Raw genomic sequence first — 27,128 nt, forward strand, 5'->3', positions numbered from 1 at the left:
TCTGCCATTATTCTCTGACATCACACTCCCATGGGTGGGGAGCTGAAATGTTGGTATCAAAAGGATAATATGGTCTGCGGTATTCCAGAGAACCTGACTCTCTTACTTCACTGTTCCCTATTGATATTCAGCGGAAAAGACAATGACAAGGGTTGGCCTCAAGCCATACTTCAAGGTAAAACATGTTATAACCCATTAGCTACAGTTATCAAATGCTACTATTAGCATCCAGCCTCTTCCCAGCTGAAATGACAGTCTAATAGTTTTACACTATATGTCTGGATTAGCCTCCAGATTTTCACTGTCTGTTGTAGAGTAAGTTCTAGTAAATATTAACACCAAATGTAATATACCTTGTTATTTTTTAAAGTGAGGGAGACTCAGAGAGGATAAGCTTCCCAAATCGAGATTCCAAACATTCCTCACAAAGAATGTTCAATCAGGGCCGGGCCTGAGGCAGACAGGAAAATACACCGCTCCTGGCCGCCATGCCAAGCCTCTTACTCAACCTCTCCTGGCTCTGTGGATCACCTGCGCAGAGTGTGAGGGTAGGGGAGGAAGAGGAGGCCTGTGATTGGTGTCTCTCAGGTGCTGGTCCCTTCATTCAACATGTGGTTCTCATCAGGAACAGCAGAGTGGAATGCAGTCGGTTCACAGCACTAATAGGAATACAGTGCAGTATAAACATTACTCATCCTCTTGTCCTCCCCTGTCGTGTTTGACTTGGCGTGCTCAGGGTCATGTGAACCGGTTCTGTTTGGACCGTTTTGTGTTGCTCTTGTCAGAGTGATGGAGGGCTAAACAGTTAAGAGCTCTCTGACAACGCTGCAAACCTTTAGTGTTGGATTGAAATGTACAAAACAAGAAAAAAAAAGCTGCCAATTTCCCAATCTGAAGACAGCAATCTGCCAACATAACAACACAGTATTTGTCTTCAAGTTACCTCTGAAACTTTGATGCACTGTGGGAAGTAAAGAGGTGTTTGATGCCGTGTGGGAAGCTTCAGTTCTGGTCGCTTGATTGGACGTTTGCATGGTTGCACAGTCACGAACAAAGGTTGCCTGAACAGTGCATCCACCCTTTTGTTCCAACATATAAACATGCAGTGGGAGGGTGCATGGGGGGTGCTGCTCACTGGGAGTTGGGGCACACATGCAGACAGACACGTTAAATTACAGAGAACCCTGAATGCCAGGGGAATACTTTATTGAGGCAGTAACAAGGGGGTGAATTGTTTGCCCTGCCTTAATTGTGACCTAGTTTCCTGTGAATGTGTTATTCTAATGAACTGTGGGTTACTCATCATCATATAAAGAACCAAGGGCACTTTCTTTTCTTGATTTTGTGCATGATTCACCCAGGGAGGCAATAAAGAGATGACTTCAGTCCAATTGAATAGGTAGATGACAAATAGAAGAGGCCTACAACACAAACAAACCTGCTGATGCTGCATGTAGTGTCTTTGTAGGACAGGGAGAAGGTGCAGGAAACCCCCAATGACTGTGACAAAAAGGCTCAGAGCTGCAACCAGACTGTCCCAAAATAGTCCCCACATCAAAAAGAGATCTGGGAATAAGTCCTGTGAAAGAGACTTCTGGCTTGGATTATGCATTATGTTCCATGGCCAGGAATTTATGTGGTCGGCGAGGGTTGGAATAGTTCAGAGATGTTTTTTTGAAAGTTGCAGATGTTTAAAAAAAAAAAGCAAAACTGTCTGTACTTTGTGTGACTGTGAATCCTGATCTCAAAACACTTCAAGACCTGATTGAGCAGTTTTTTCTCTGTTGTCTTACCCCTGGCAGGAATAGATGAGCGAAGTAATTAGAAGTGTTAGTTGTGTGAAAGCAAGCCAGGTGTCTGCGCTGCCACTGAAGAGCAAATCCTGCAAGACTTAACAGATGCAACGCTTATGAGACTTCTTTAAAGCTGAATTCACCAGCAAGAGTCAAATGAATAAATGTATGTGAAAAGTAAAAGAGTTATCTGCTATCTTTACAGCATTATGTAAAGCATTTTTTAGCTCAATGTTTTGGTTTCACAGCCTGCAGTTTTATTCTTTTGGTTCATCCTCACTAGTGCTGTCAAAATTGGCGAAAAATGACATTTGATTATTTCCTCTAAAAAAACACACAGGTTCGAACTATTGGATCTATTTTTGCGCAATATGCCCATAAGAGGGCATACCAACACAACCAGAGACAAACTTACTTGCAAATATTTATTTAAACATAAACATGCCCTTTAACGATCAACATAGGCTTCCTACACCTTGCAAAATAAACAGATAAAATAATTAGCAGGATGGGCATTTGGCGCTCAGAACGAGCTGTGCCGTAACAGGTATATGTCTTTAAAAAAAAATCAACACACCTATACCTGTCTGATATGCTGGGGGTGAGAATCTCTCTCTCTCTCTCTCCTCTCCCCCACATTGAATATTAATTTTAATATCAGAATATCTGTATTTATTACACTTCGGTTATACAGTCTGCTCTCATAAGCCTTTGTTCTGCGCTACTGTTGCTTGCATGCGCTTCTAAATCGACTTCACACTACCTCCCCAGCACTAAAACAACAGCCAGATACAGTTAGTGCGTTGCTAGTGATTAGCATTTAGCAGCTGAAGAGCTAATAGTTCAGAGAGTAAATAAAACACTTACATATATCAAAACATGGCTGTAAATGAATGCTAATGTTGCTCCCTGTATTGTTTGTTTTATGTGCTACTATATGCTAACACTTTTGCCTTATTAACTTTATAAGTTGGTATATTAATGTTGTGTTTGCCGTGTGTTCTGCTGCCCCTTAGTGGCAGAAAAACTATAAATGCAACCAACAGTAAAGAATACTTCGGGCTTGTAAAAGACAGCTCACTCTTGTTGTGAGTAATAGTTTTTATTGTTTAGGGACTCAGAATGAAGCCCTCTTTGCTCTCAGAGAGATACTGTACACAGTGATGATTTTATAAGCAGAGCAGTTCAGAGTGTATTTGAATTAGTTGGTGTCTTAGCAATGATGGCGTCATTGTGGCTAATTGTGTGCCTGTATACGAGTGTGTGTGTGCGCACAGTTAGGCCTACAGTCTGCATATATATAAGAGTTTGTGTAAGTGAGATTGCTCTTTAGTCAGCTGTGCAACAAACTCCTCGGCCCACTCATGGCTTCACTCCTCCACATTCAGACACAGTGATGAGTCACATGCTCCATTCTTACACTTTTGTTCTCACAGTGTATCTTTGGGACACACTGACTCTTATCTCTCTGTCTCACACGAATATACATAGAGTGTTCGACTGTCTTTGTGTCTCTGTTCCCACAAAAGATACACGTTGTAAAATGTATTCAATTTCTCCTGATGTCCTTCTCCACGGTGAATCGTTGGACGTCTTGTCCTGACATTGAACTTTGGGAAGTTGATTAACTCTCCAGTAACCTCTTTATGTCAACAGTGCAGTAAGCAGGCCTGCGTTTCACATCAGCAAAATTGTCCCAGTGCATCTCATCAAATGGCTGCCACTCAATAGGTGACCACAGGACATGGACGTGTGTGAGCCAAGAGGTGATGAGTGGAAGAGAGAGGAACGAGGAGAGCAGTTTGGTTTCAAAGGAAAAGGAAACTTGAGGGACATGCTGAGACATCAGTGCTGATAATGTTACTCCTATAGTTCTGTGTTGTACTTGAGCAATAGCAACATATATTACCCTGCACTTACATTGCTTTATGACAAACAAAAGGGCATACTGTGCCGTCCCTCTTTGGAGAACTGGCTTCCTATGATTCTTCAAAATGAGATGTTTCATGTGTTATTTGTCACGCAGGCTGCTGTGCATATTCTCGTTTAGTTCTCCAGAGTGTTAACCCTGTTGATTTGGTGACTTTTCTTTCTGTGCCACCTGCAGGCTGAGGTTGTGGTTCTGAGTAAAACTTGGGTTGATTGCTATGAAATTTGGAGCAGACATTGGCGTTCTACTCAGGATGAATTGCAAACACATTGCTTATCCCTTAATGTCTGTATACCTCTTAAATCAGATCATCTGAGATGTGTCCAGTATTTTGTAAGAGACCAGATTCCTGAAAGACGAATGACAGTCCTATAAGCTTCAGCTGGATTTGTGTTGAGGGCTAATCTTCACATGCTAGCATGCTAACACACTAGGAGTTGTATCTCGTGTGTCTTTCCAAGCATTTTAGCATGCTAATGTTAGCATTTAGCTCAAATTGCTGTAGTACAGCCCCACAGAGTTGCTAACATGATTCTGCATGAACCCTTAGTTATGTTTTGGTATTACTTCAGCTTTTGCACTCTGACATTTTGTTCAAAATGTAACAAACTATTAAACATGCAGATGAAGTCATCTTTCTACTGCTTCTACGCTTGCATTAAGTTTGAAGCATCATCTTACATCCCTTAACGCTAATGTCCATGAAATACTTTTTATAAAACCAACTTCCATTTTTGCAGCTCCCACATCAAAGCATGTAACAGGGTATAAAGTGTGCACTATTTAACTAGGGGGGCACTGTTATCATCATGTATAGGAACTAATGGACACTCAACCAAAAAAGGGAGCTTCAAAGCAACAAGACTTGACTTACACTGTAGGTGATCTACGATGGTGTTAAACTAAAGGAATCAAAGATAATGACATGATTCTGTTTGTGTTGTCCAGGTAGTACGGAAAATTACAATATAGGCCTCTCAGACAATGACTTGATGAGTAACTCAGTCATGAGTCATATAGTTCGGCAACAAGATAAAACCAGCACTTGCAAATGTGGAGACATAACTTCCATGTAAACAGACGACTCCCACCCCCACATTTCACCCAGAGCGTCACTCAGAAAAACAGACATCTCCCAGTGTGCCCGGGATTGATCGCTTGATTCGTTTACACAACCAAAGCAGCATACTCCAGGACACTGAGAAGTTCTAACAACAAAATAAGAATTAATGTATAAAAAGCACTTACATGTGATGTTTATAATTATCAGAGTAAAAGGGAAAAAAAGCTCATTATTGTTTTCTTTCTCACAGATATTCAAGAGTGTTACGAGGTGACCTTGCAACTGAACAAGGAACAAACTGTTGTGAAAGAAGACAGCAGGCAGGATGCGTGGGAGGTAATTTTTCTATTTCACATTATAGATTGTAGAAAATATGTTTACATTCTATCTGGTGTCACACGTGCTGCTGTGCTTTCCCTCCCGGCTGTGCAAAAAAACAGGCTACTCTGCACAGCCAACACAAGGTGTCACTACCTGTGTCCCTCGCACTCCTACATGGATTAAATGTTGCCATGAGTCACGGTCGGGCGGCTATGACTTCAACCCGGTGAGCCAGCGAGTGTCAGACGAGGAGGAGAAAAGGGTGGAGGGAGGGACGCATGGGTGGAGGGTGAAGAGGGAGTTGGTGTCAAAAGAGTGCTGATTAGCATTTGCTCACCAGTGGGTTGCTCTAACAAAGTCAGAGTCATTTCATTAAAACAAGTGTTTGCAGTCACACACTTGTGTAGAGTATTTTTAATGAAGGACACAAAACACATCAACTGAATTGAAGCCAAAAAACAGGCATTGATTTAAACCTGATTCAGAAGTGTATTAAGGAGCATGACACAGCTCTGGCTACATGAAAGTGTACACAGTGGTCCTAATAACCTTCAGATAGATGGGAACCTCTGACTTCATACCACCTGCATGATGTAATATTACCTCATAACTTTCCTTTAACTTGACAAAAAATTAAAGAGGGGGTAATATGCCATTTTACATTTTAAGACATAAATACAATGTTACAATGTTGTATGTCCAGACTAAACGTGGGTGTAGTTTCAAATCTGTAGGTAAAAGTATGTTGGAGTAATCCCCCTCTAAAAAAGTCTCTGCTGTGAACGCCAGGTTTCACACAGACTTCTCAAGAAGCTTCACTTTGTGATGTCACACAGTGGAGGAACTCCAAGGCTTGTCAAGTTGGTTAAGAATGTCTCGGAGAAAGTGTTTCTTTGGCTGTGAAGGAAAGACATCAGTGTTTACTTTTCTAGAGCAGCAGACATTTATTTCAAAGTTAACCGTTTGCCATCAACTCTGTAAAACAACCACAGGGTAGGAGGCGTGCCTCAAACACTGAGTTCTGGCCCTCGGCAGGCTTCGGAGAGCTGGCCAATCAGAAGAAAGCAAGCTTGTCGGGACGGGGTTTCTTAAAGGGACAGAGCTGACTGAGTTGTTTCAGGCAGAGGCTGTATGAGGGCCTGCACAGAGCACCAGTGTGAGTTTTTTTTTACTGTAAATTATGCAAAGCTACTCCACAGGTATCACAGAGTGTAATATGAAGCTTGAAATTTGCACAATAACCCCCCTTTAATGAAATCGGTCTTTGGCTGATTTCTACAGCCCATAAACTGACGAATGGCCTGTTTTTTAGCAGAGATTAGAAAAACATTGTAGCTTCGGAAAAAATGTGATTTTAATCTTTTAAAATCAAATTTTCACAATTGAATTTTAGGCAAAATGGCTTTGATCCATTTTAACCCACACACTGGGTTCCTCCGCTGAAAAATTGAAGACTAAATTTATCAAGTTAAGTTGCCTGGATGTCCGCAAAGCCCCGTTATCAATAACAGGAAAAGAACAATGTTTTTTAAACATTTACAACGTGACGGGTTAATGTATTAAATTTATTTAGAGTTTTATTTATGTATTTTACGTTCATTTCTCCAACAGAAGAAGAATCTACAGTAGGTTATACACTTAATACTGATAAGTACCTAAGACAACCCCACCTTCAAGTGTGTGTTAAATACTCACAAACCCATACAAACGTTAAAAGTTTTTTGTTGTTAGTTTTTAAACATCGTTAAACATTCAGAGTTCCAAAATATAATGTTTGTAGTGTTCCCTCCTTGGCTGGTGGATGGCTGATAATAAAACAACAGAATTTTGCTCCAAAAAGACCGTCAGCGACACAATAATGCTTCATATATAACTGTAAGACATGCCTGACCTTTGACCCTTGGAAGGGCAGCCGGCTCTGTCTGCCCGTTCAATCCTCACATGAGATAAAAACTTTAATCTAACATTATTCCTTCGTGCTTAACAGCCCCTCCCTCCGGTCAATCACTTAATGGCAATATGTTTTTGAACTTCATGTGCTCAGTCTGGATTATGTTCGCTCACTTGAACACAGGACGCACAATAAACTTATCTTTTACTGGACTCTTTATTAAATGGACGCTTAAGTGCAAAAAGCGGTGACGACAGTTTATAACTGATCAGCTGGCTCGACTGAGTGACATTGTTATACTGTGTTCGGGGCATGGTTACAGCCACACTCAGACAGCCTCTGTTAGGATTTGATATTGTCTTAAACACGTAATAAAACATGAAAATGATCACATTCTGACCCGTCATGATAAACGGCTAAAATTTAAACTGATCCCAGAACTGATCAAAAGAGATATTTACTTGATATTCTTCCTGTGTTTGTCAGACACTCAGCTTTATTGGTCTTGTATAAATCTGTTTTTAAAATGCGGGTTGCGGTGATCACAAGCAGCAGACGTCCATCTTCACACAGACATATTCCCACTTCCGGTGTAGACAGGAAGTCAAATGACAAAATAAGTCACCCGAGTTGGTGAACTTGCTTGTTGCTGAAAGTCAGAAGGTCAATTTCAGTGCCATATTTTCAGAGTCCGCCGCAGCAGAGGACCTAAAACACAAACTCTGGCTGCGGCTTGAACTTTACTCTGTTATTCTAAGCTCCTCTCTCCTTCTGTGATCCGCCCTGTGTAGCCTCTAATTCAGTGCAGCGCGGCTCCTGATCATTCCCCTATCCCTCCATCTCTGGATTCCAGCTGCGTGTTGGGCCGGAGCACCATCCCAGGGAGAGAGAGAGAAGGGGAAGTTAGAGAGAGAGAGAGAGAGAGAGAGAGAGAGCTTAATGGACAGTGAGGTGCTCATCAGTATTCCAGCCATGCTGTCACCTGAGTGGAGGAAGGGAGGAAAACTAAATGAGTCTGCAAATTCCCTGATTTGGTGCAGAGTAGCAGGTGAGAGTCGAGAATAGCTCCCGTGTAAAAGAAATAAAAGAAGCTGTTTTAAGATATGTAGTTGATTTAATAATTAGACAGTAACAAGTTTGGATTGGACAAACCTTTTGATGTATCGTGTCTGATTTCATCGTGTAAAACCATTAAAATAAGCAAGAAAGTTATGGCCAACCAGAAGCGGAAACATTTCATGATTTTTAAATATTGTATGACTTGGAATGATTAATTTATGGTCTCATTTATAATGTCCATGCACAATTTTGTATGTGTATCTGTGAGTGTAAGTGTGTGAGCAGTGCAAAGGGCATACCCTCTGCTGCCACTACTAGACAGAGCGGGCAGCTCAGGCTGGGGCAGTGTCAGTGGATCTGTCTGTCAGCACTACCATGTGGGAACGGAGCCGTCAGAGAGAGACTCACTTTGCAAAAATAAAGAACATTGTGAGAATCTGTTAAAATTGAAATCAAAGGGTATTATGCTGTTTCACATTTTAAGACATATATATGATGTTACAATGTTGGATGTTCGGACTAAACATGGGTGAAGTTTCAAATCTGTAGGTCAAAGTATGTTGGAGTAATCCCCAGGCTTCTCAGCTCAGTCTGCAGGCTGCTTGTGAACGCCAGGTTTCACACAGTTTTTTCTGCACGCTGTGACATCACAAAGTGCAGCCTCAGCAGGCTTCGGAGAGCTGGCCAATCAGAAGAAAGCAGGCTTGTAGGGGCAGGGTTTCTTAGCGGGAGAGAGCTGACTGAGTTGTTTCAGGCAGAGGCTGTAGGAGGGCCTGCACAGAGCACCAGTGTGAGTTTTTTTTAACTGTAAATTATGCTAAGCTACTCCACAGGTATCACAGAGTGAAATATGAAGCTTGAAATTAGCATAATACCGCACCTTTAATGTAAAACTCAAAGCTTGTTTTTTGCCCTCTAACTTCCTGTTTGTTTGCAGTGATGTCCAAGCAGCCTTGTTAAGGGCTGCCTTTTAAAATGTTTTGCAGTCTAGTAAAAAAAACAACAAAAAAAAAAGTGATGGCCTGCTCTAAATGCTGTCCTAAACTCTGTGAGTTTCATGTACTGTAGACTGTTGTATCCCAGTCTACAGCTGAAGAAGACCTGCCTGTCACTTTGTTTTGATATGTTTCAAGTATCAGGCATCATTGAGTTTCAATTTCCATAAAGAGTGAGCTATCCAGTCCAGTTCTCTGCTGCCGTAGCAGGTTCCACAACATATAGCACTGTAATGTGGGTTATTGTTACTTTTATTCTTACTTTTCTGATTTAGTAAAGGCACTCTTTAGCCTGCATGCTATTAGGTATTATGGACTAGCTTCTCTCTATTCAGCTAAAAAGGTACATATTGTTAACAACACTTAAACCACATGAAAGGAATAGTTTAACATTTCAGGAAAGATGCTAAATCACCTCACTGATAATTAGCTGAGATTAGTGATTCAAAGCCAGAACCCCGTAAAACTACGATAATGTTGATGCATGTTTTTACATGTACAGGCAGAACAGTCTACTTGAGCTGTACGAGGCATTTAATTTATATAGTGGCAAATCATAACAAAAGTTATCTCTTTAACACTTAACACGTGGAGCAGATCTCGACCTTACTCTTTGTTATATTATTTACAGTTGACCAACTTAATCCATTATGAACAATCCCTTGGCAACAGTGGCAAGGAAAAACTTCCTAACTACATGTTGCCTCAGTAATGTTTTTGGACAGCATTTGATAAGAACCTTTCCCACATGAACACCTATGAAGAGGGACTTGAAAGACTACATCCATTGTCTTATCACACAATAAGCAGGTAATGATAGTATTTACCAAGCAAAGACTGCACTACTGTAGTCTTTGCTGCTGCAGATGTTCCTGTTCTCTCATGTTTTGGATCTGATTCAGGCTTGAATGTGTACAGATGGTTTTTCTTTTGGAACCAACAAGAAGAGGAAGCACTGCTCAAAGGCTTCTGGAAAGCTGGCTGAAACAGACAGAAGTTAAAACGGCTTTTTTCAGACGGAAAAAACTGAGGGGCTGCATGAAGGGCTATGAAGATAAATACAGACTTTTTTTTTAACTGTGAATCGTACAAAACTACTGTAGTAGACTCCCTGAATGGTAATGAAGAGCAGTAAAAAATAAGCATGATACGTCCCCTTTAACCTGTTTTTTAAGATTTGACTCTGCAGATGTGAGATTTGTTTAATTGGATCATAGTTATGTTTGGTATCGACAAGCATGTCCTGACCATGGCTTGTGGGTTTATTAATAAGATTTAATTCACTCTTCTCTGAATAATTGATCTGTTTGTGTCCCACAGGACCAGGAGGAAGAGGAGGAGGAGGAGGAGGGTGTGTCCCTGGTGCGAGTGACCAGCAGGAGGAGCCCTCACAAAGTGGAGCGAGTTTCCGGCTTGGTGATTCGCTCCCACGTCGACGTGCCAAATGTACGTAAAGCAGTCGGGTCACCTGAACTCATCTTTTCATTAAGCGTTGTATGCAGGCGTTATAAAGGGCAGCTGCTCTTAGCAGAACTAATGGTCCTGATGATGTGATGACGCATTCTTCATGTATTTTCACATTTCAACACCTACAAGTATAATTTGCATCTATTATTCTCATACAAATCATAATGATTAATACCATTTAGGCCTTTAATCATACTTGGGCAGTAATAATATGACACAGCTTTTTCATAAATGTTTTGTCATCACTCTCTACATCTGCACCCTCCAAACACTCATCCTACATATCAGTTTCTGCTTTTTAACATGTCGAGGCTCTCACTGTCGCTTTGTGCTTAAATCACAGATTTAAAGGACTAATTCAAGGTTTTGGGAAATACGCCGTATTTGCCCTGTGCCGAGAGTTAGACAAGATGATCAACACCACTCTCATACTGCACCATTAAATACAAAGCTAGATCTAGCCTCCAGTTAGCTTAGCTTAGCATAAAGACTGTGAACACACGGAGCTCTAGCCAAAGCTAACAGGATCCATATAACCTCAGCTATAATCATGCTACATTTTGTCCTGTGATCTGTACATAAAAAGCAGTAAGATGTGTACTTTATGAGGGGTTATGTGATATTTCATATCGTTATGTTTTTGGGTTGTTTGTCCTTCGGTTAAATTCTCATTAACACATTATCTCAGGTATGTCTTGAGGGAATATCTTTGAATAAGGCAGGGCTGGGGCTGAAGCTATGTCCTAGCTGTCATTGGGCGAGGGGCGGGGTACACCCTGGACTGATCGGCAGTCAATCACAGGGCTGATACATACAGGCAGACAACCATTCAAGCTCACATTCACACCTACAGGTAATCTTAGAGTCACCAGTGAACCTAACGAGCATGTCTTTGGACTGTGGGAGTACCCGGAAGGAACCCACGCATGCACGGGGAGACCACACAGGCTCCACACAGAGAGGCCCACTATGTCTGAACTGTGAGGCAACAGCGCTAACCACTGCACCACCGTGCAGCCCCTGACCAAAAGATGAACTGATGTACTTTGGTGGTCAAGGTTAATGTGACATCAGAAAACACATAGAGGGAGGAGCTTATAGTCAGTTGTCTGCAATGCAGATGGCATAAATGATCACTATGTTATCCTAGTTGCACGTGTAAGAGCTGCATCATACATGTCAATAAAATGATAACTAATTTTACAGAGAATAAAATCAAATACTGTTTTCACCACATACAATAAAGACGTGGAGATGTAACCTGCAGCTTGGCTGTTATTTGGATGCATAGAGTAACAAGTGCATCGTGTTAATTAAACAAAGTACAATATGTTGATTAGTGAGCTTTAGAGGTGCTGCCTCCCTGATTTTATTACTATTGGATAGTTGTGTCTCCTTGTTTCCTGTCTTTATGCTAAGCTAAGCTAACCACTAGGTGGCTCTAGCTTTATTTTTAGCTCAGAGGAATGAGAGTGGTATCAATCTTCTCATCCAACTCTTAGCAAGAAAGTAAGAAAGTGTAATTCCCAAAATGTCGAACATTGTCTTTCAGGACGCTGATCAACAGTCGTCCTATTTCATGACAGAGACATGTCTTATAGGCTTGCCGTGTTTCTCAGTATGATTTAAAGGCCTTGTGTTCACATGCCTTCCCCATTACAACACGGCCAGTGGCACATGGCAGCACTGTGGCCGCAGGCGTTGGCTTTTCAGCTGAGCCCAGAACTAGTGCAATGAAGGGGGCTGAAGGCGTGAGGCTTTGAGGGGGGGCAAAGAGAGGAGGATGCTGGCTGTGAGCGCACTGATCCAATGTGCTCGTATGATCATGTCTGCAGGAGAATACAGTGACAGTACAGGTTGACTCTGGTGTGTGTGTGTGTGTGTGTGTGTGTGTGTTTGACTCCCTCTATCACATGAAGGAGGGAGGTGAGGAAGCTGAGGAGGAAGCTGAGGAGGAAGCTGAGGAGGCGCATGTAATGGTTGGGAGGGAGTGAGAGGGAGTGAGAGGGGGCTGTAAGGAGGAAGATATAGTGGGGGAGGCTGTAGAGAGAGAGAGAGAAAGCGAGGCGGCTGAGAGGCGAGGGCCGGTGCAGTGCAGAGCTGGAACGGACACCCAGAGCTCAGCCTTCCTCGGGTTGCCATGGAAACCACATTCCTCCCCCGCCTGCATCCCTGCAGACTGCTCCGACTCTCTTTTACTCTCTATCTATCTCTCTCCTCGCCTCTCTGTTTGTCATCCTGTCTTTTTTTCGTCCCTCTTTTAATTTGCGTCTTTGTTGTTGTGTTTTTTTTTCCTTCTCTCTCTCTCTCTCTCTCTCTCTCTCTCTCTCTCTCTCTGTCTCTCTGTCATATGTGCTTTTACACCGAACACGCAGCGAGCTCGTCGTGATGATGCTCACTCAGCACACACACAAACACACACACACACACACACTGCTTCCACATGCATTGCTCTCTGTGGCAAGGTGAATGGGTAATTACACAGGGTTCATTTTGCATTCCAATGCACTCGTGGACTCATAAGCATTTTGTTGTTTTTTGTCTCTATTTTCTTGTCTCTATTTTTACTCCCCCTTCTGTTCAGCACCATGCTTCAGTAATGCCCCCTCTAGTCATCGCGTTTCTGCCCACACACAGGGCACCTTAGCTTCTTTCTGCTCAGCTATGGCGTCTGTTGTGGACCTGAACATCACCTTCATCATATCTGTCAACTGCTTTCACCTCCCTGCTCGTTTTTTAACCTCTTACACACATGATTTCACACCACTTATTCATTCCTCTTCTGTCTTTTTTTAATGCATTTACAAAATCCAAACTCTCTTCCTTGTGCACAACCCCTGCCATCTTGTATTCCTTCTTCCATTTCCCTCCATGTGTAGCTCCTCTCTCTCATTATTCCATCAGTTAGTGGTGCTGCGTTTGGTGTGTGTGGTGGAGCAGCTGTTCTCTGCCACTGAGGCCTATTAATAGGAGTCTTAGCCGTGTAGCCTTTGTTTTCTGCATCTGCATCTGCATCGCTGAGAGAGCATCGTGGAGGCTCCTCGGCATGTTACATTGGCTTTTAGTGAAACGCTGATGAGTATCTCGGCCTTACTGCCTTTCTTTCCTGTGGTCTCTCTCCCTTCTGCGTGCACATTCCTCCCCCCCTCGTGCATATTCACACATCACAAAAGCTATGATTCATTGAGCAGCGGAGGCATTCGCTGTAAAGATTCTCCTATATACGCTGGGATTTATCCCTTTCACTGTGTGCTGTTTGTGGATGAAACAAGTTGATTCTGCTCAGATGTAACGATGCCTGAGAGAGACTTATAAGACTTGCTTCCTCACCCCCTCTTGCAGTTAGTTAAGGCTACAGTAGAGCAGCTCAGTGCGTGTTGATACGGGGCTGCCTCTTTAAGACTGCCTCACTACCGACTGTCCTTATATGGTGCTGCATCCGGTCAGGTGACCAAGGAGCAGTCACACAGCTTCTCGGAGAAATGCCTAGAAATGACTGAAAAGCTCAATACATGGTCTGTGCAGTGGTTGGGGGGTTGTGATGCTCATTACGATGGCATGTGTGTGTGTGTGTGTGTGTGTGTGTGTTTGTTATACTGTGTCCAGGTGGGTTTATGTAATCAGGGCTGTGCAGGCTGATGCTGAGTGTTGGGGGGGGGGAGCTGCAAGGTGGGATGCGGAGAAGCATCTCTATTCAAAAGCACAGGATGATTCCCCCGTTTATGCCATAAATCACAGGTCCTTCTCTTTCATTTGTCGACGGGAGGTCAGAGGTCAGCGCTTTCATTTCGCAAGATAAATCACCTGATGCCGTTGATTCGCATCTTTCCAGTGCAGGCTGTTTAATTGGGTGCAGCATTTATCAAGGACTGCACACACATACACTCACTCATGCATGTACAGATACACACATATATTTGTGCACGGATGTGTGTAAGTTGTTCATATTGAATTGCTATTCCACTGGGTCCACTAACACGAAGCTGTTCTTATTGTATTTAGCACTAGTTATTAAATTTGGAAGGAGTCAGAGTGTAATTATAAGCTAACAGTTCAATCAATCCCGCTGTGCAGTGTTGTTTCAGTGTTTGTAAGTAGTTACAGTAATTATTACCAAAGTTGTTCCTCTCTTCTTTGAGACTGGAGCATCTTTGTCCACATTTTTACGTCCGGTTTTGTCGCTGAACTCAAACATTGTTCAACGTCTACGACGGGTTTCACATTTTACCCTCTCTGGTATTAATGTCCAGCCACTACAGAAGTACCAGTAACTGAATATTGCTTTTTCTGCTTGGCACTTTGTCACAGATGCTGACAATAATCCTATAAAGGTGACAGCTATATAACGTAATAAACTGCTGATTAAATTCCACAATATCATGTAATCTAATACAAGGACACTGAAAACGACTACCTTGAAAATAATCGTGTGATGGAGTCCAACCAAAGTATCGGCTACCGACGGATATTTAACATAATCTACATTAGGCTGTTGTATTTGATCACAGTATATAGTCCTAATGCTGGTTTTATGTCGCCTGTACGAGCCTGTGATTGGCTGGATTTTTACATCATAAGCACCCCACTCAAATATTCACTCTGAAAGGAACAGAGGAAGTCATGATTCAAACAAAAACTAAAGATTATATCTGCACAAAATCACGTGGAAAAACGATACAATGACTCACAAAGCGTGTACACCAACACTACATTAACCTTCAAGACCTCTCCTGTCCTCTGTAATGGCTCTAATTTGATTAGTGCACATTAACTTCCTGGATTCCTCGTCCTGCTCTCCTCCTGATACAGAAAACCAGCGATTGATTGGCTCAAAAAAGACCTACCAAATTTTTTTTATATATTTGTATTATGTAATATTTAAAGGGAAAGGTTTCTTTCGCCTGGAGGTACTAAATATGTCTACATGCGCAGTACATGTAACAGATGTGAGTGTAAGCAAACAAGCCCACCCCTACATATGGCATATCTGTCATCACATACATTGTTCCCCCTGCTTCTATACCGTGCGTCCTGCTTGCCTCTCTTTCTGTGTGCCGTACAGTTTGGGTGTTTTTTTTCTTCAAACCCTCTGACTGCACAGAGAGCTAAATGCGATGTGGACAGTTTATGAGAGAGACAGAGCGAGGCTAGGGAAGGATGGTTGGCAACATGTGCTCGGTCATGTGTGCTGTGATCGATATGCTTACATCGTCCTTTCAAGACGCTGCCTGGAAGCCCCTCCTCGACGCTCTGATTGGCTTCAGCCGGGGTTTGTGGCTGCATCCAACAATGTAACTTGAGGCATTCAGTGGTTTCTAGTGTATGTTTAAAAATGCCCAAGTTTCTCCTCTTTCTGCTCTTTGTTGGCAGATCTCTGACGGTTACAGTGAAAGGATATCACTATAATGAAGAAAGCTGCTATTGCATGTGTGTCTGAGGCTGCTGTGTGTGGCTCCTGCAACACAATGCAGCCTCCAATCCTGCTCGTTTAAACAGAAAGATATAGATGTAATGTAATGGCATTATGCCGTACACGTTAGTCCAAACACGGAGACGGCACTTACAGTCGTGTACGAGCACTGTAACATGCAGACTGTACAAACACACACTCTCTCCCCCGTGCAGACACACCCAGCTCTGTTCCCCGTCACATTTCATTAATAATGCATATATGCAGGGCTTTAATGGCAACACTGTAACGTTCCCTCTTAGTTCTGTAAAAAAAAGCAAACCTTCGCCCTCGCTGTCAGGATGTTTCATATCGAGCTGTGATCAACCCACAAATTCATAAGCATGCAAAATGTTTCACAGGCAGTCCTATCGCATTACTGACAATATAACTGCCACGGATACATGAAAGCCATATAGTCTCTGCTTCTCTCCTTTCTCCTCTCACACATCCTCACTCTCTATCTCTTCCTCCACCCACTCGAAAGCCCAAGCGTGTAATCTCGTTGGTTTCGTACACATGTGTTGATGTCATCATTGTGAACATGAAATATTTCCTCTGTGCTTCTAAAAAAAGGCTCCTGGAGTACAGTTTTCTTGGCTTATTTTTGACCCAATCCTGCACATGGGGAAGGACTTAATGAAATAACTCAACTGCAGTGCTGCTTAGCCGCTCGTAAAAGCTAAAAAAGGAAAAGGCAGAGGGATGGAGATGTAAAGTAATGCACTGTGATGCAAAGACATCCAGCGTTGAGAGGCAGGGTTGAGTGACACCCAGGAGAAAAGGGATTTTCATGCGCTGCACCTGCTTCCATTGGGAGATTATTTACACACGTGTGCTGTGACACAGAGCCCGAGGTTGGCAATCGTTAGCACGAGAAAGTCTGCAGCTGAACTAGAGCTGACCGTGGAGGTGACCAGTGACCAGGGCTTGCTCACTGTAGGTTGGATTTTGGCTGCAGTGGTCTGATGAAAAACGTAGATTAGACTCATAATTAGTGGATCCGGGTTGAGGGACTGAAGACGCAGAACGCAGGCTGTGACTTCCTGACCTTATTGTCGAGAAAACAGTCAAACACAGTGTTATCATCGTGCCATGATTTGTGTAGCAGTACCTTTTCACCCGAGGCAAGCAGCAGTGTGGTTTTAGGTGCTGCGGCCCCTTTAAGAGCAGCTAGTGAAGCGCTCAGTCCTGTTGGTGCTGCTGCTGCTGATGGCAGCGCTGCCAGTTGATTGGCTGTGGCTGTCAGGGCTGAGGTGCTAGAGGGATGCTGCTACGTATCTCCCCCCACCCTCCCTGCCTCTCTCTCTCTCTCTCTCTCTCTCTCTCTCTCTCTCTCTCTCTCTCTCTCGCTCTCCATCTCCCTCTTGCTCGCTCGCATCCCTCTGAATAATCCACATCTAGGGCAAGCTGGCTGAGAGGCGATCCTGTGCTCAGCTCCTCTCTGCAGGCTGAGAAAAAGAGACAGAGAGAGAAAGAAGACGATTTTCAACGCAGGAGGAAAAAAACGAGAGCTTTTCACAGAACCGGAAGATACCAAGAATTAACAGAGGAAGATTTTCATCTGCGGATATCATTTATTTATACATATTGTTTATATATCTATATATATATTTGTACACACGCATATAGATATTTATATATATACATTTATTCCTGTACATATCTGTATTTGTGCTCGTCTGTTTATATTAATATTTTTATATGTATTTGTGTGTGTAAATATATATGATATATAAACAAAAGAATCTATATATCTATCTATGAATTTATATGCGTATCACTGTGAACCAAGAGAAGCAAGAGGAAATTTCTATCATCGGGGCTGGTCTCTGATTCTGTGGTAGTATACAATATTTTCAATATTTCCTTTGATCTTCTACGTCAAGAGGACAAAGACTACGTGCCCATTTTGTATTTTTGTTTTCCTGTTGCTGCTTCCCGTCCCCTCTCGATCGTTTTTTTTTCTACACCCGAGAGGAATAAAAAGCGGAGACTGTCGGGATTTGACAAAAAAGGGAAAATCTGTAGAAATTCCTGTGATTAGTGTTATTTCCGTCGGCATTAGCGCTCTGTGAGCCGATCACAGCGTGCTGTGTGAGATCTGAGGAGGCAGCAGAGACAGAGTGCCACGCCGCTCAGCTCAGCGTCAGCCCAGCCAGCACAGCCAGCATGCACAAACACCACCACTGCTGCAAGTGCCCAGAATGTTACGAAGTGACCCGCATGGCTGCCCTGCGTAGGATGGACGCCCCGTCGTACGGAGGAGACTGGCAGGCCGAGCCCTATGGATACCCACCTGGGTACGGGGGAGGCCAGACCTTACCCCCTCCAGCCTCAGGGGGAGGTGGAAGCATGGGAGGAGGAGGAAGTGGCACTTTGGGGAGAAGTAAGGGGAAGATTATGTCTGGTGGGGGCCCTGGGGGCCCCAACCCAAAGGGCCAATCCAAGGGTGGCCCCAAAGTAAACGGCAACAACTCCAGCGGACAGGCAGGATGGTGGCCCGAGTGCACCTGTACCAACCGGGAGTGGTACGACCAGGTAACTCATCTTTTCACTCTGTTAGATAGCTCAGGCCTCTGTGGGGCCTGGCAGGGGGTGGGGGTGGGATCAGATGGGCTGTAGTAAAACAGACTCCATCATGTATCAGCTCAAGCTTCAGTTTTTGGAGGAGAATTCATATTTAGTATTCATCTCCAGCCCTCCTGTTCCCCGTCTGTTGACTGTGGTTCCTCTATTGGACGCAGAGTGAGGAGAACAGAACAGGACTGATCTAGTCTCTCTGCACACACATGGACATGAGCTTCATGTTTGGGTTTGATGCAGATGACTAATGCTTATAGATTTAACACACCTAGTGTATGTCGTCAAAGGCTTACGCTGATGCAGCGACCACAGGCCAGAAAATGGTGCATTTTCATTCATTGAAGCAGCACTGAGGTTTACGAGTTACAGTTATTTAAAGTGATCTCTGAGACAGTTTCTTCAACACTAAAAGAAGTCATTAGTAAAGATAATACATCCCTCAGAGATCAACTGTAGGATTGTGTCTCATTAGCGTGGAGGAAGAGATGATGAAATCGATCTGTGATGTCAGCTCCATTCTTCTTCTGGCCTTTCTTTTTTTCATAAAGAATTTTTACCCAGAAGAATGAAAATATAATGAATGTGTTGTCGGATAAAAAAGAGAATCAGCAGTAATCTGTGTCCGAACGCTGCCTGTCATACATGCAGCTCAGTGTAAATGAAACTACCTCCTCACATAAGCTCCATTTTGTCCCTACTATCTCTCTTTATTTACATGTATTTGTAAATTACAGTTGATAAAAGGTCAGAACGGCTTCACAAGCCGAGTCTTTAATTAAGCAAGGTGCATGTATGTGAGCACGAGAGTGAGCTCGGGTGGGGGAAGGGTAGCTTGGCGAGCATGAGATTCAAGGAATGGTTTCTCGCTGTGCATGAGTATGTGTCTATGTAGTCTCGTATTTGCGGGCGAGCGAAGCCGCTGCGTTGTTTGTGGCTCCTGCGTTTGCGTCTGATTGCGTTTTTTTTGAGCGAGAAGTGTGAGGCAACAGGAAGGAGGAAGGTGAGGGAAGAAGCACGGGGGTAAAATGGAGGCTGGAATTTCAGTGGCAGAGGGGAAGAAATCCCCCTGAGCGGAGCCCACATATGAGTCGCAACCTGGCTGATATTAGCAGATTACTACAGCTGGGGAGAGCTTTAAGCTCTGAGGAGGCAAACAGAGATTGACACTTTCCTCTTGGTTGCATTAAAGTCTTTTGCAAGCCGTTTTTCTTATCAGCTGCGTGCAGACCAATCAGGCTTGTTTCATGTTTCACACATTTGGAAGCTCACAGCAGCTGTGATTATGTAAGCATTTATTGCTTACATGGAGATTTGACTCTCCATCAGTATTACCCCCTAATTTCTACTGCTCATTCCCAGCATTGATATTCAATCATTTACTTGCATTAAACAGAATCTGCTTGACGGTTTGGGCTGCATTGGGATTCACGTAAGGGTCTTATGTCGCCATATAGGAGCAAATCATTTTGTAGCATCCTATCTGGTCCCTTTCTTTTGAAGCATCCTTGCTTCCTTGCGGTATCATGCAAACTCTGTAGAGAAAAAATCCAACCTGGCATTCATGGCTTCACTCCCCCAGTATGTACACTGGAATAAAATGAGCATAATTTACAAAGGATGAATCAGCGGTGGATGATTTGGGGGGAGAAAAGGCAGCAGTCAGTGGGGTGAAAATGCTAAGGTTGAAAAAGAGAGAAATAAGCCAATAAAGACAGGCAGAGGGCCTGGAGAGGGGGAGGGGGTTATGTAAGAGGAGGCAGTTGGTGGTGCTGTCAGAGAGAGAAAGCAAGCGAGGCCCTGACACCGTGGACAAGCATCTGTCCCTCCATCTCCTAACACAGGCATGTGAACGGCCAGTATGTGCTCCTCTTCCTATGAGCGGTCCGTAGCGTACCATAGCATGGATTACGACGCTCTCCTCAGTCATCGTTGCTCATCCTTGGGTTGGGAACACTTCCCCTCCCCCCACTACCTATACACAGCCGGAGAGCAGGGCAGTTATCACACACGCCCAACCACACACACACACACACACACACGTCTATTATCTTATAGCTCTCATAACAACTCGTGTTTTTGGATGCTAGCACGATGAAAAGCAGTAACCTTGCACAGTCATTCAGAATTATCCGAGCCAGCTGTTTATAGCTGCATCATTGACATTTTTAAACGGCCTCTGCGTGTGTGTGCCATGAACACTTCATGCATGTGTGAGGGAATCATTACACATAATGATGCCATATTAATTTTTTTTCTCCCCTGTCATCTATTTACCGAACGATTGTGCCGCCTTTTGTCGGGAGCTTGCTCGGATAATTGCGGATGACTGGAGTCGGGATTATAAGAACATTCTTTAAAACAAGAGCTTTTGAATTTAAATCTGAGAAAAGTAGAGACCTCGGTCTGCAGGGAGCCTCAGTCAGAAAGCTCCCTCTTCTCCCCGCGGGCTCCAAGCTGTCTTTGTGTGTTCTCCAGCTCTGTGGCTATGATTAGCTTTAAATATTAATTGGATTTTACTTTATTTATTAGCATCAAGATTTGGCCCCAAAATGCTCTGCCAGACCCATTGTTTATAGCAGGCCTCTGTAGTGTTTTAAATGCATGCACAGGCATGGCGTGCGCTCCATGTAGAGCTCTCCCATAGGTAATTACGACTTAAAAGCCTTCAGGCCTTCATCAGAAGTGTTTCTGTACGCGTGTGTGTGTGTCTGTGACAGTCACATTGATTTAGCGGTGTCATTGGTTTGTACAACTGTCCGATTTATTTGTCGGATTTGATTTGCCGTGAGAGTATTAAAGGATGGGATTTACATGTGCTCCATGTCCAAATGTCTTGAGCTCGATCCCCCGCTGTGATCTTTAAAGGCTCCGTCTAAAACCGGGAACATTCTCATCAGATCACGAGAGGTTTATCTTTGAGCTGCATGAAATACTTGACCTGCATTATAGTGCACTCAGCATATCCATACGTACACCAAATTCTGTGTTAGATGACGCCAAGATGTTTTTTTTCATTACACCTGCAGGTCAAGTTTCTGTCAATACATAGAGTCCAGTGTGGTACATAATGGTGGAACAATTGGACAAAGTGTCCTGTGTCAAATCCCCAACTTTGGGTCGCCCATTTACAGTATGGTGAGTAATGTTGTAATAGAGGTTGAGAAAGAGTTCAATAAATACCTAAAATGTGGTATCAGGTATCTGCGAGTATTCAGTCAATGCATCAATTAGGTAACATATCCAATTGGCCCCAAAAAATCAGCTGTTTTTTTAGATTTTAAGATGACTTTTTGACCATTTTTGCCTTTATTGATCGGCCAGATGAAGAGAAGAGAGAAGGGAATGACATCCAGCAAGGGGCCGAGGTCGGGAGTCAAACCTGCAGCCGCTGCTTTGTGGACTGTTGCCCCTGTGTATGGGGGCGCCTGCCCTACCCATTGAGCAAAACCGGTGCCCCAAAATCAGCTGGTTTTAAGGTGAATTATCATGTGACGATAAAAAAGAGGTTGTGCTAGCGTAGAGTGTAGTGTTAGTGAGAGCTAGCAAATGGCGCCAGTTAGTGTTTTTCCTCCAATATTGTGTATATTTTTTAACGTATAGGATCAGAGGGGCGCTCGGTATCGGCCAATACCCAAGTCTCTGTATCAGTATCACGAAGGAAACCTCTCAACCTTACTTCTACAGGTGAGAGCTTCATTCATATGAGAAATAAGGATGGAGAAAATGTTAAGGCGTACAGGAGAGTTGGCTAAGAGGGTGATCTTAACCAGTCAGATTCCTTCATCCTCCCTGAATCGAATCATTTATAGAAGGAGGCGTCCTCGTAAAGCCAGGCGACCTTGACCTCAAGACACGAGGCCATCGTCAAAGCAGTGATTTGTTGCGACTTTTCTCTTATTATTGGAGTCACAACTTTTGTTCGGTTACCTTCACATTACAGTCTGTCGCTCTCCTTCGTCGGCTCCCGTTTGCTCACATTTCTGTCCTGCCAGAAGTGTCATGATGTGACTGCTGATGTCGCCTGGCAGATCAGGCCAATATTCCAGGTATTTGATAGCTGCTGGGCCTCTTCACCCCACATTTCTGTGCACTTGGTACATTTGTGTGACTCTTTATTGGAGCAGTGATACTTAGTGCTGTTGGATGCGACAGTTTTGGCTCTTTGCATGTTCATGACATGGCTCTGTTTCTGACAGAAATCTGGCTTCACATTTAGTTGACAGGTTTTTGTGCACGTGTGTATGTGTATTGTTATATCACATTTATTGGCTCCATGTTGGAAAATAAAGCAGATTCATTCTGTGAGCGAAAAAGGTAAAGATCAACAGAGCTGCTGAGTGGAGGCTGTGTAGGAGGAGGTGGGCTTCAGCACAGCTCAGGTCTTGGGTCACAGCTGCATCAAACTCTTCAGCTCCCATAATGGTGCCTCATTGTCAAAGTCTCTGCTGCGTTCTTACGTCATCGTCTCACCGGCCTTTACAGTGTATTATGACTTTGTGCTCCTAATTTGAATAGCTTTTTTTGTGCGTTTTTGCTACAGCCTCGCTTATTTGGAGCCACAAACTTACAAAATATCTGCTTTAACGCCCAGCGAGGTGTAAGTCCATGTGATCCATGTGTAACTGCACACATATTACAAGACTAAAATTAATTCTTTAGACCAAATGATGCTAATTGTGACTTAGGTTGTACTAGAAGATGTTCGCCTCATCCAAACTTCTACCAACAGGTGTATCTTAAGCTGAAAATCTTCAACGCCTTTGTGCTTAATCCTGCTGCAGGACATTATGATTGATTTTCACCATTTCTTGTAAGTGTTCTTTCAAACTGTGCGCAGCGATATCAAATATTTAACCGCAGTGAGCCCTGATGGTAATAACGTGAGCGGCTCTACTGGAGTTTTATGAACTCCGGTCAGAGTGTAGAACAGCTGCAGTCGTCAGAGTAAGTGGATTTTAGTAAGAAATGAGTTCTAAACCTTTCGTCTTGTGTGACCTGCATTTCCTGGAAAGATTAGACGCAGGCGGTGAGATCCAGCGCAGTGTCGTGTCTCAGTAATTTTCAATTTACAAGCATGTTGAAGGCCTTGTACAAGGAGTTCATAATATCAGCCAATACTGTGTGGCTAAAAATAGAGTCAAAATGGCTGCTCTGTTATATAAATTAGCAAATTCCAAATCCACAGTTTGTTGCACGAAACTTCACTGTGGTGCCACAACCGGGTAAGGACTTTACATAGCAGCAACTCAGGCGTCTGCCATTCAACATGTCACCTTAGCTTGCTAATTTGTTACTATAGGAAAAGGAGAAAATTCCCGTCAGGCTGAGCTCAAAATGTTTCCATAAATGGGCTGCTGGTTTGGCTCTACTGGTAGAGCGGACGCCCCATGTACGGAGGTCACAGTCCTCGACGCATTGATCGCAGGTTCGACTCCTGGTCTGCCGATCATTTGGTGCATCCCCCACTCTCCTCTCCCCACACTTCCTGTCTCCAGCTGTCCTCTGAAATAAAAGGCAAAAGCCAAAAAAAAAACACGTTTGAAATGAAAAATGTTTCGATGAATATGTGACAGAAAAAGAATGTAAATGCAAAATACATGTTTGGTATTTGCAAATGACTCAAACGCAACACATACAACAGCTCATACACATGCATAAAACATAATTTGGTTCTGGTTGTCGGCTTGTAAACTCTTACATCATCTCTCTCGTACTGCGCTTGTGCTCTCTCCCACACGCATACACACACACACACACGCCCACGCATAGTAGAAGTATAAGCGCACACACGCCCGACACAGACCTTTACCCCAAAACTAAGTGTTCCTCTCCCATGAAAATATGTGGGTAAAGAGGAGGCGGTGATTCATGGGAAATGCACTATGAAACACGGGAGACAAGGTGCGCTGCAATATTTATGTCCACTTTGACAAAAGTTTGCTTTTTAGTCGCTGTAACAGACGCAGGGACGGAGCGGCTGAGTAAAGGCCGGTCAGACGATGACGTAATAACGCAGCGGAGACTTTGACAATGAGGCACCATTATATGGGAGCTGAAGAGTTTGATCTGTGATGGAAGCTGCTGTAGCTGTGACCCAGGACCTGAGCTGTGCTGAAGCCCACCTCCTCCTACACAGCCTCCACTCAGCAGCTCTGTTGTTCTTTACCTTTTTCGCTCACAGAATGAATCTGCTTTTATTTTCCAACACGGGGTCATCTGTGAAATGCAGGATTTAAAGGAAAGTGTTGCAGATTTGATAAAGTGGTTTCTTCGTCACTGCACTTTAGCGATGTGATGTATATTTGCGTACAGGCTTTTGGTACAGTTACAGGTGCAGTTGCCTGAAGCTGCAGACCGTGTGTGTGAAGGTGTGTGTCCTGCTGGAAGCCGAGGCCGCTGTGCCCCTGTGATCCATATGGTCATTGTCAGAGGCCCTGCCAGAGCTCAGCCCCGTATCAGCTCTCTGCTCCCCTCTCTGGCTCTCGCTGGCTGCCAGGGGAGGAGGAGAGGAGAAAAGAGAAGGGAGGGGAATGCTGTTTGTTTGTTTGCTTGCCTGCTTTGTTTTATTTAGAGGTTTTTGCTGATCACAGGAGCGACTGGCCTAGAAATGTGACTGCGCTGCGCGGGGCAGAGTGGACTCCTGATTCAGCGATGGAAGCGTCAGATTTCCCGTTAGAGAGAGAGAGAGAGAGAGGAGCGAGGGACACGGGGGCCTTTGATGGAACGAGACGGCAGCGCAAAATGCTAAACCACTGTTGCTGTCAATTAAAAGAATCAGACGTCAGAGCGTGATAGGCTGTGTGTGCAGATATAAAAGCTTTTTCTTCCTGCTCCGTTGGACTCGTTTGAACAAGAATGTGCGAGCAAGGTACACCAGCTCCAGCACCCACATGCTGCCGTGGAATCTGTGTATATCCAATCAATATCAGAGAAGAGCTAGTCCCTAAGCCTTCTGACTCCTCTTCATTTTTGTGGGGGTGTGTGGGTGCTTTCAACAGCGCTTGTGCTTTTATTGCTTTTATTCAACCATCATATCAGCTGTTATTTTGGTAACACTTTACAACAAGGTAGTAGTTGCAGTACCAAAGAAACAGGAGCTGACGGCTTAAAAAATGAGTAAAATACTAAAGATTGGGTGCTGAGTAGTTGAATCAATGATTATATGGCAGAATGATTAGTTTGTTAATATTTGTTAATCTATATTAATAATTATCCCCTGTTTTATAAATATATTTAATCAAATTTAATCAGCTTTCCTGATTTCTAATCTTCTTGTTTGCTCTTGAAGAAACTCAAACTCATTATAGCACTATGTACATTTCCACAGCGCCAATTCCACCAGTACAGCGATGAAGTCAAGTCATTCCCGCCTTCTTCTCCAACACAAATACTGTTTTTATTCATTTCGTTTCTAAATCCCTTCCAATCAAACTCAGCACTTCCTGCTCAGTCGTTTCACAGTAAGAGGCTTCCTGTAGCTCAAAGGGCAAAATCCATCTCATTCAAGGTGGGCTTTTAATTTGAAACATCTGCAGGAAGCGTTGAGTTTAATTCGCAGTGACTTAGTGTCGCTTGCTAGAATGTGGTTATGAGTAGAAATGATTGAAGTATTAGAGAAGAGAAAGTCAGAGCAGTGGTGTGATAATGTGTTAATGTGAGTCAGTGCTGTGCAAATTAACATGATGCTGAATTTACAATTAGAGCTGTCAGAGGACGAATCATTTCATCTGTCCTCTGTGTTTTAGTACTTCCTTTTTGGGAGCTGAGAATGTTTTCAGAGCAAATTAACATAAATGAATGGCTATCTATATGACATATCATTGGATAGCACAGCCGCAACGCATGCTACATAGCTAGCTAACTTATAGTAAACATACTGTATATTCTCCATATTCACACAGCGTCCATCGTCTTCTGGCGGTGACATAATGTTAGCTAGCAGGTGGTAAACATTAGTAGTCATTACCCTGCTAGCGAACATTAGCCAACCATTTGGTATTGTGACACGATGCAATAGGAAAGGCATACATTCCTAGCTAACCATATTGTTAGCTAGCTAAGAGTAATGTGAGCCAGTAACTGGTCGAATGCTAATGTTAGCTGCGTAACACCTGGACACCTTTTAACCTGGAACAGAGCAGTATTAAAAGAGCATTCGAGCTTTCACCCTGATTGTGACATCAGAGGAAATAGTGGCTGTGTGAATAAGGCGACTGGATAGGCCAGGTGGGGTTAGCTCCCCCGAAAGATACATGAGCTCTACAGAAAGCCTTATTTTAGAAGCTTAGAGGGAGCTCTACATGCCATACATTTTGGTGCCGCTGTAAATTTATATTACACCATATATCAATGTTCCAGAAATAAATAATTAGCTAATAGTACAGCACTTTTTTATGACGTTGACTTTCTATTGAGCGTCTTACATAATGCAAACTTGCATTGTCATTTTATAGTTTCTTGGTGGAGACCCCCAAAAAATTGTGACAGTGAATCGTTTCTTTGATGTCCCAGGCTCAATATTCTCTGTTCCAATTGAAACAAATTCACATTATATTTTACACACCGGCTGTTGCA

At 43.4% G+C, this 27,128-nt stretch overlaps 1 protein-coding gene across 4 annotated transcripts in view; it reads left to right on the plus strand.

Moving 5' to 3' along the window:
• Positions 1-17,637: 17,637 nt before the first annotated feature.
• dlg3 (discs, large homolog 3 (Drosophila)) overlaps positions 17,638-27,128 on the plus strand; it is a 68,203-nt gene continuing 58,712 nt past the window's right edge. For 2 of the 4 annotated variants that reach the window (XM_069669979.1, XM_069669980.1), the window contains exon 1: positions 17,638-18,509. In XM_069669979.1, the coding sequence (XP_069526080.1) occupies positions 18,141-18,509 (369 nt within the window). In that variant the 5' untranslated portion in view covers positions 17,638-18,140. The remainder of the gene's footprint in view (positions 18,510-27,128) is intronic. The other 2 variants (XM_069669981.1, XM_069669982.1) reach the window with 1 other exon arrangement.

The sequence above is a fragment of the Semicossyphus pulcher genome, unplaced genomic scaffold, assembly GCF_022749685.1.
Source record: "Semicossyphus pulcher isolate SPU_LCO1_2020_fin unplaced genomic scaffold, fSemPul1.0.p SCAF_2, whole genome shotgun sequence".
In the NCBI taxonomy this organism is placed as follows: domain Eukaryota; kingdom Metazoa; phylum Chordata; class Actinopteri; order Labriformes; family Labridae; genus Semicossyphus; species Semicossyphus pulcher.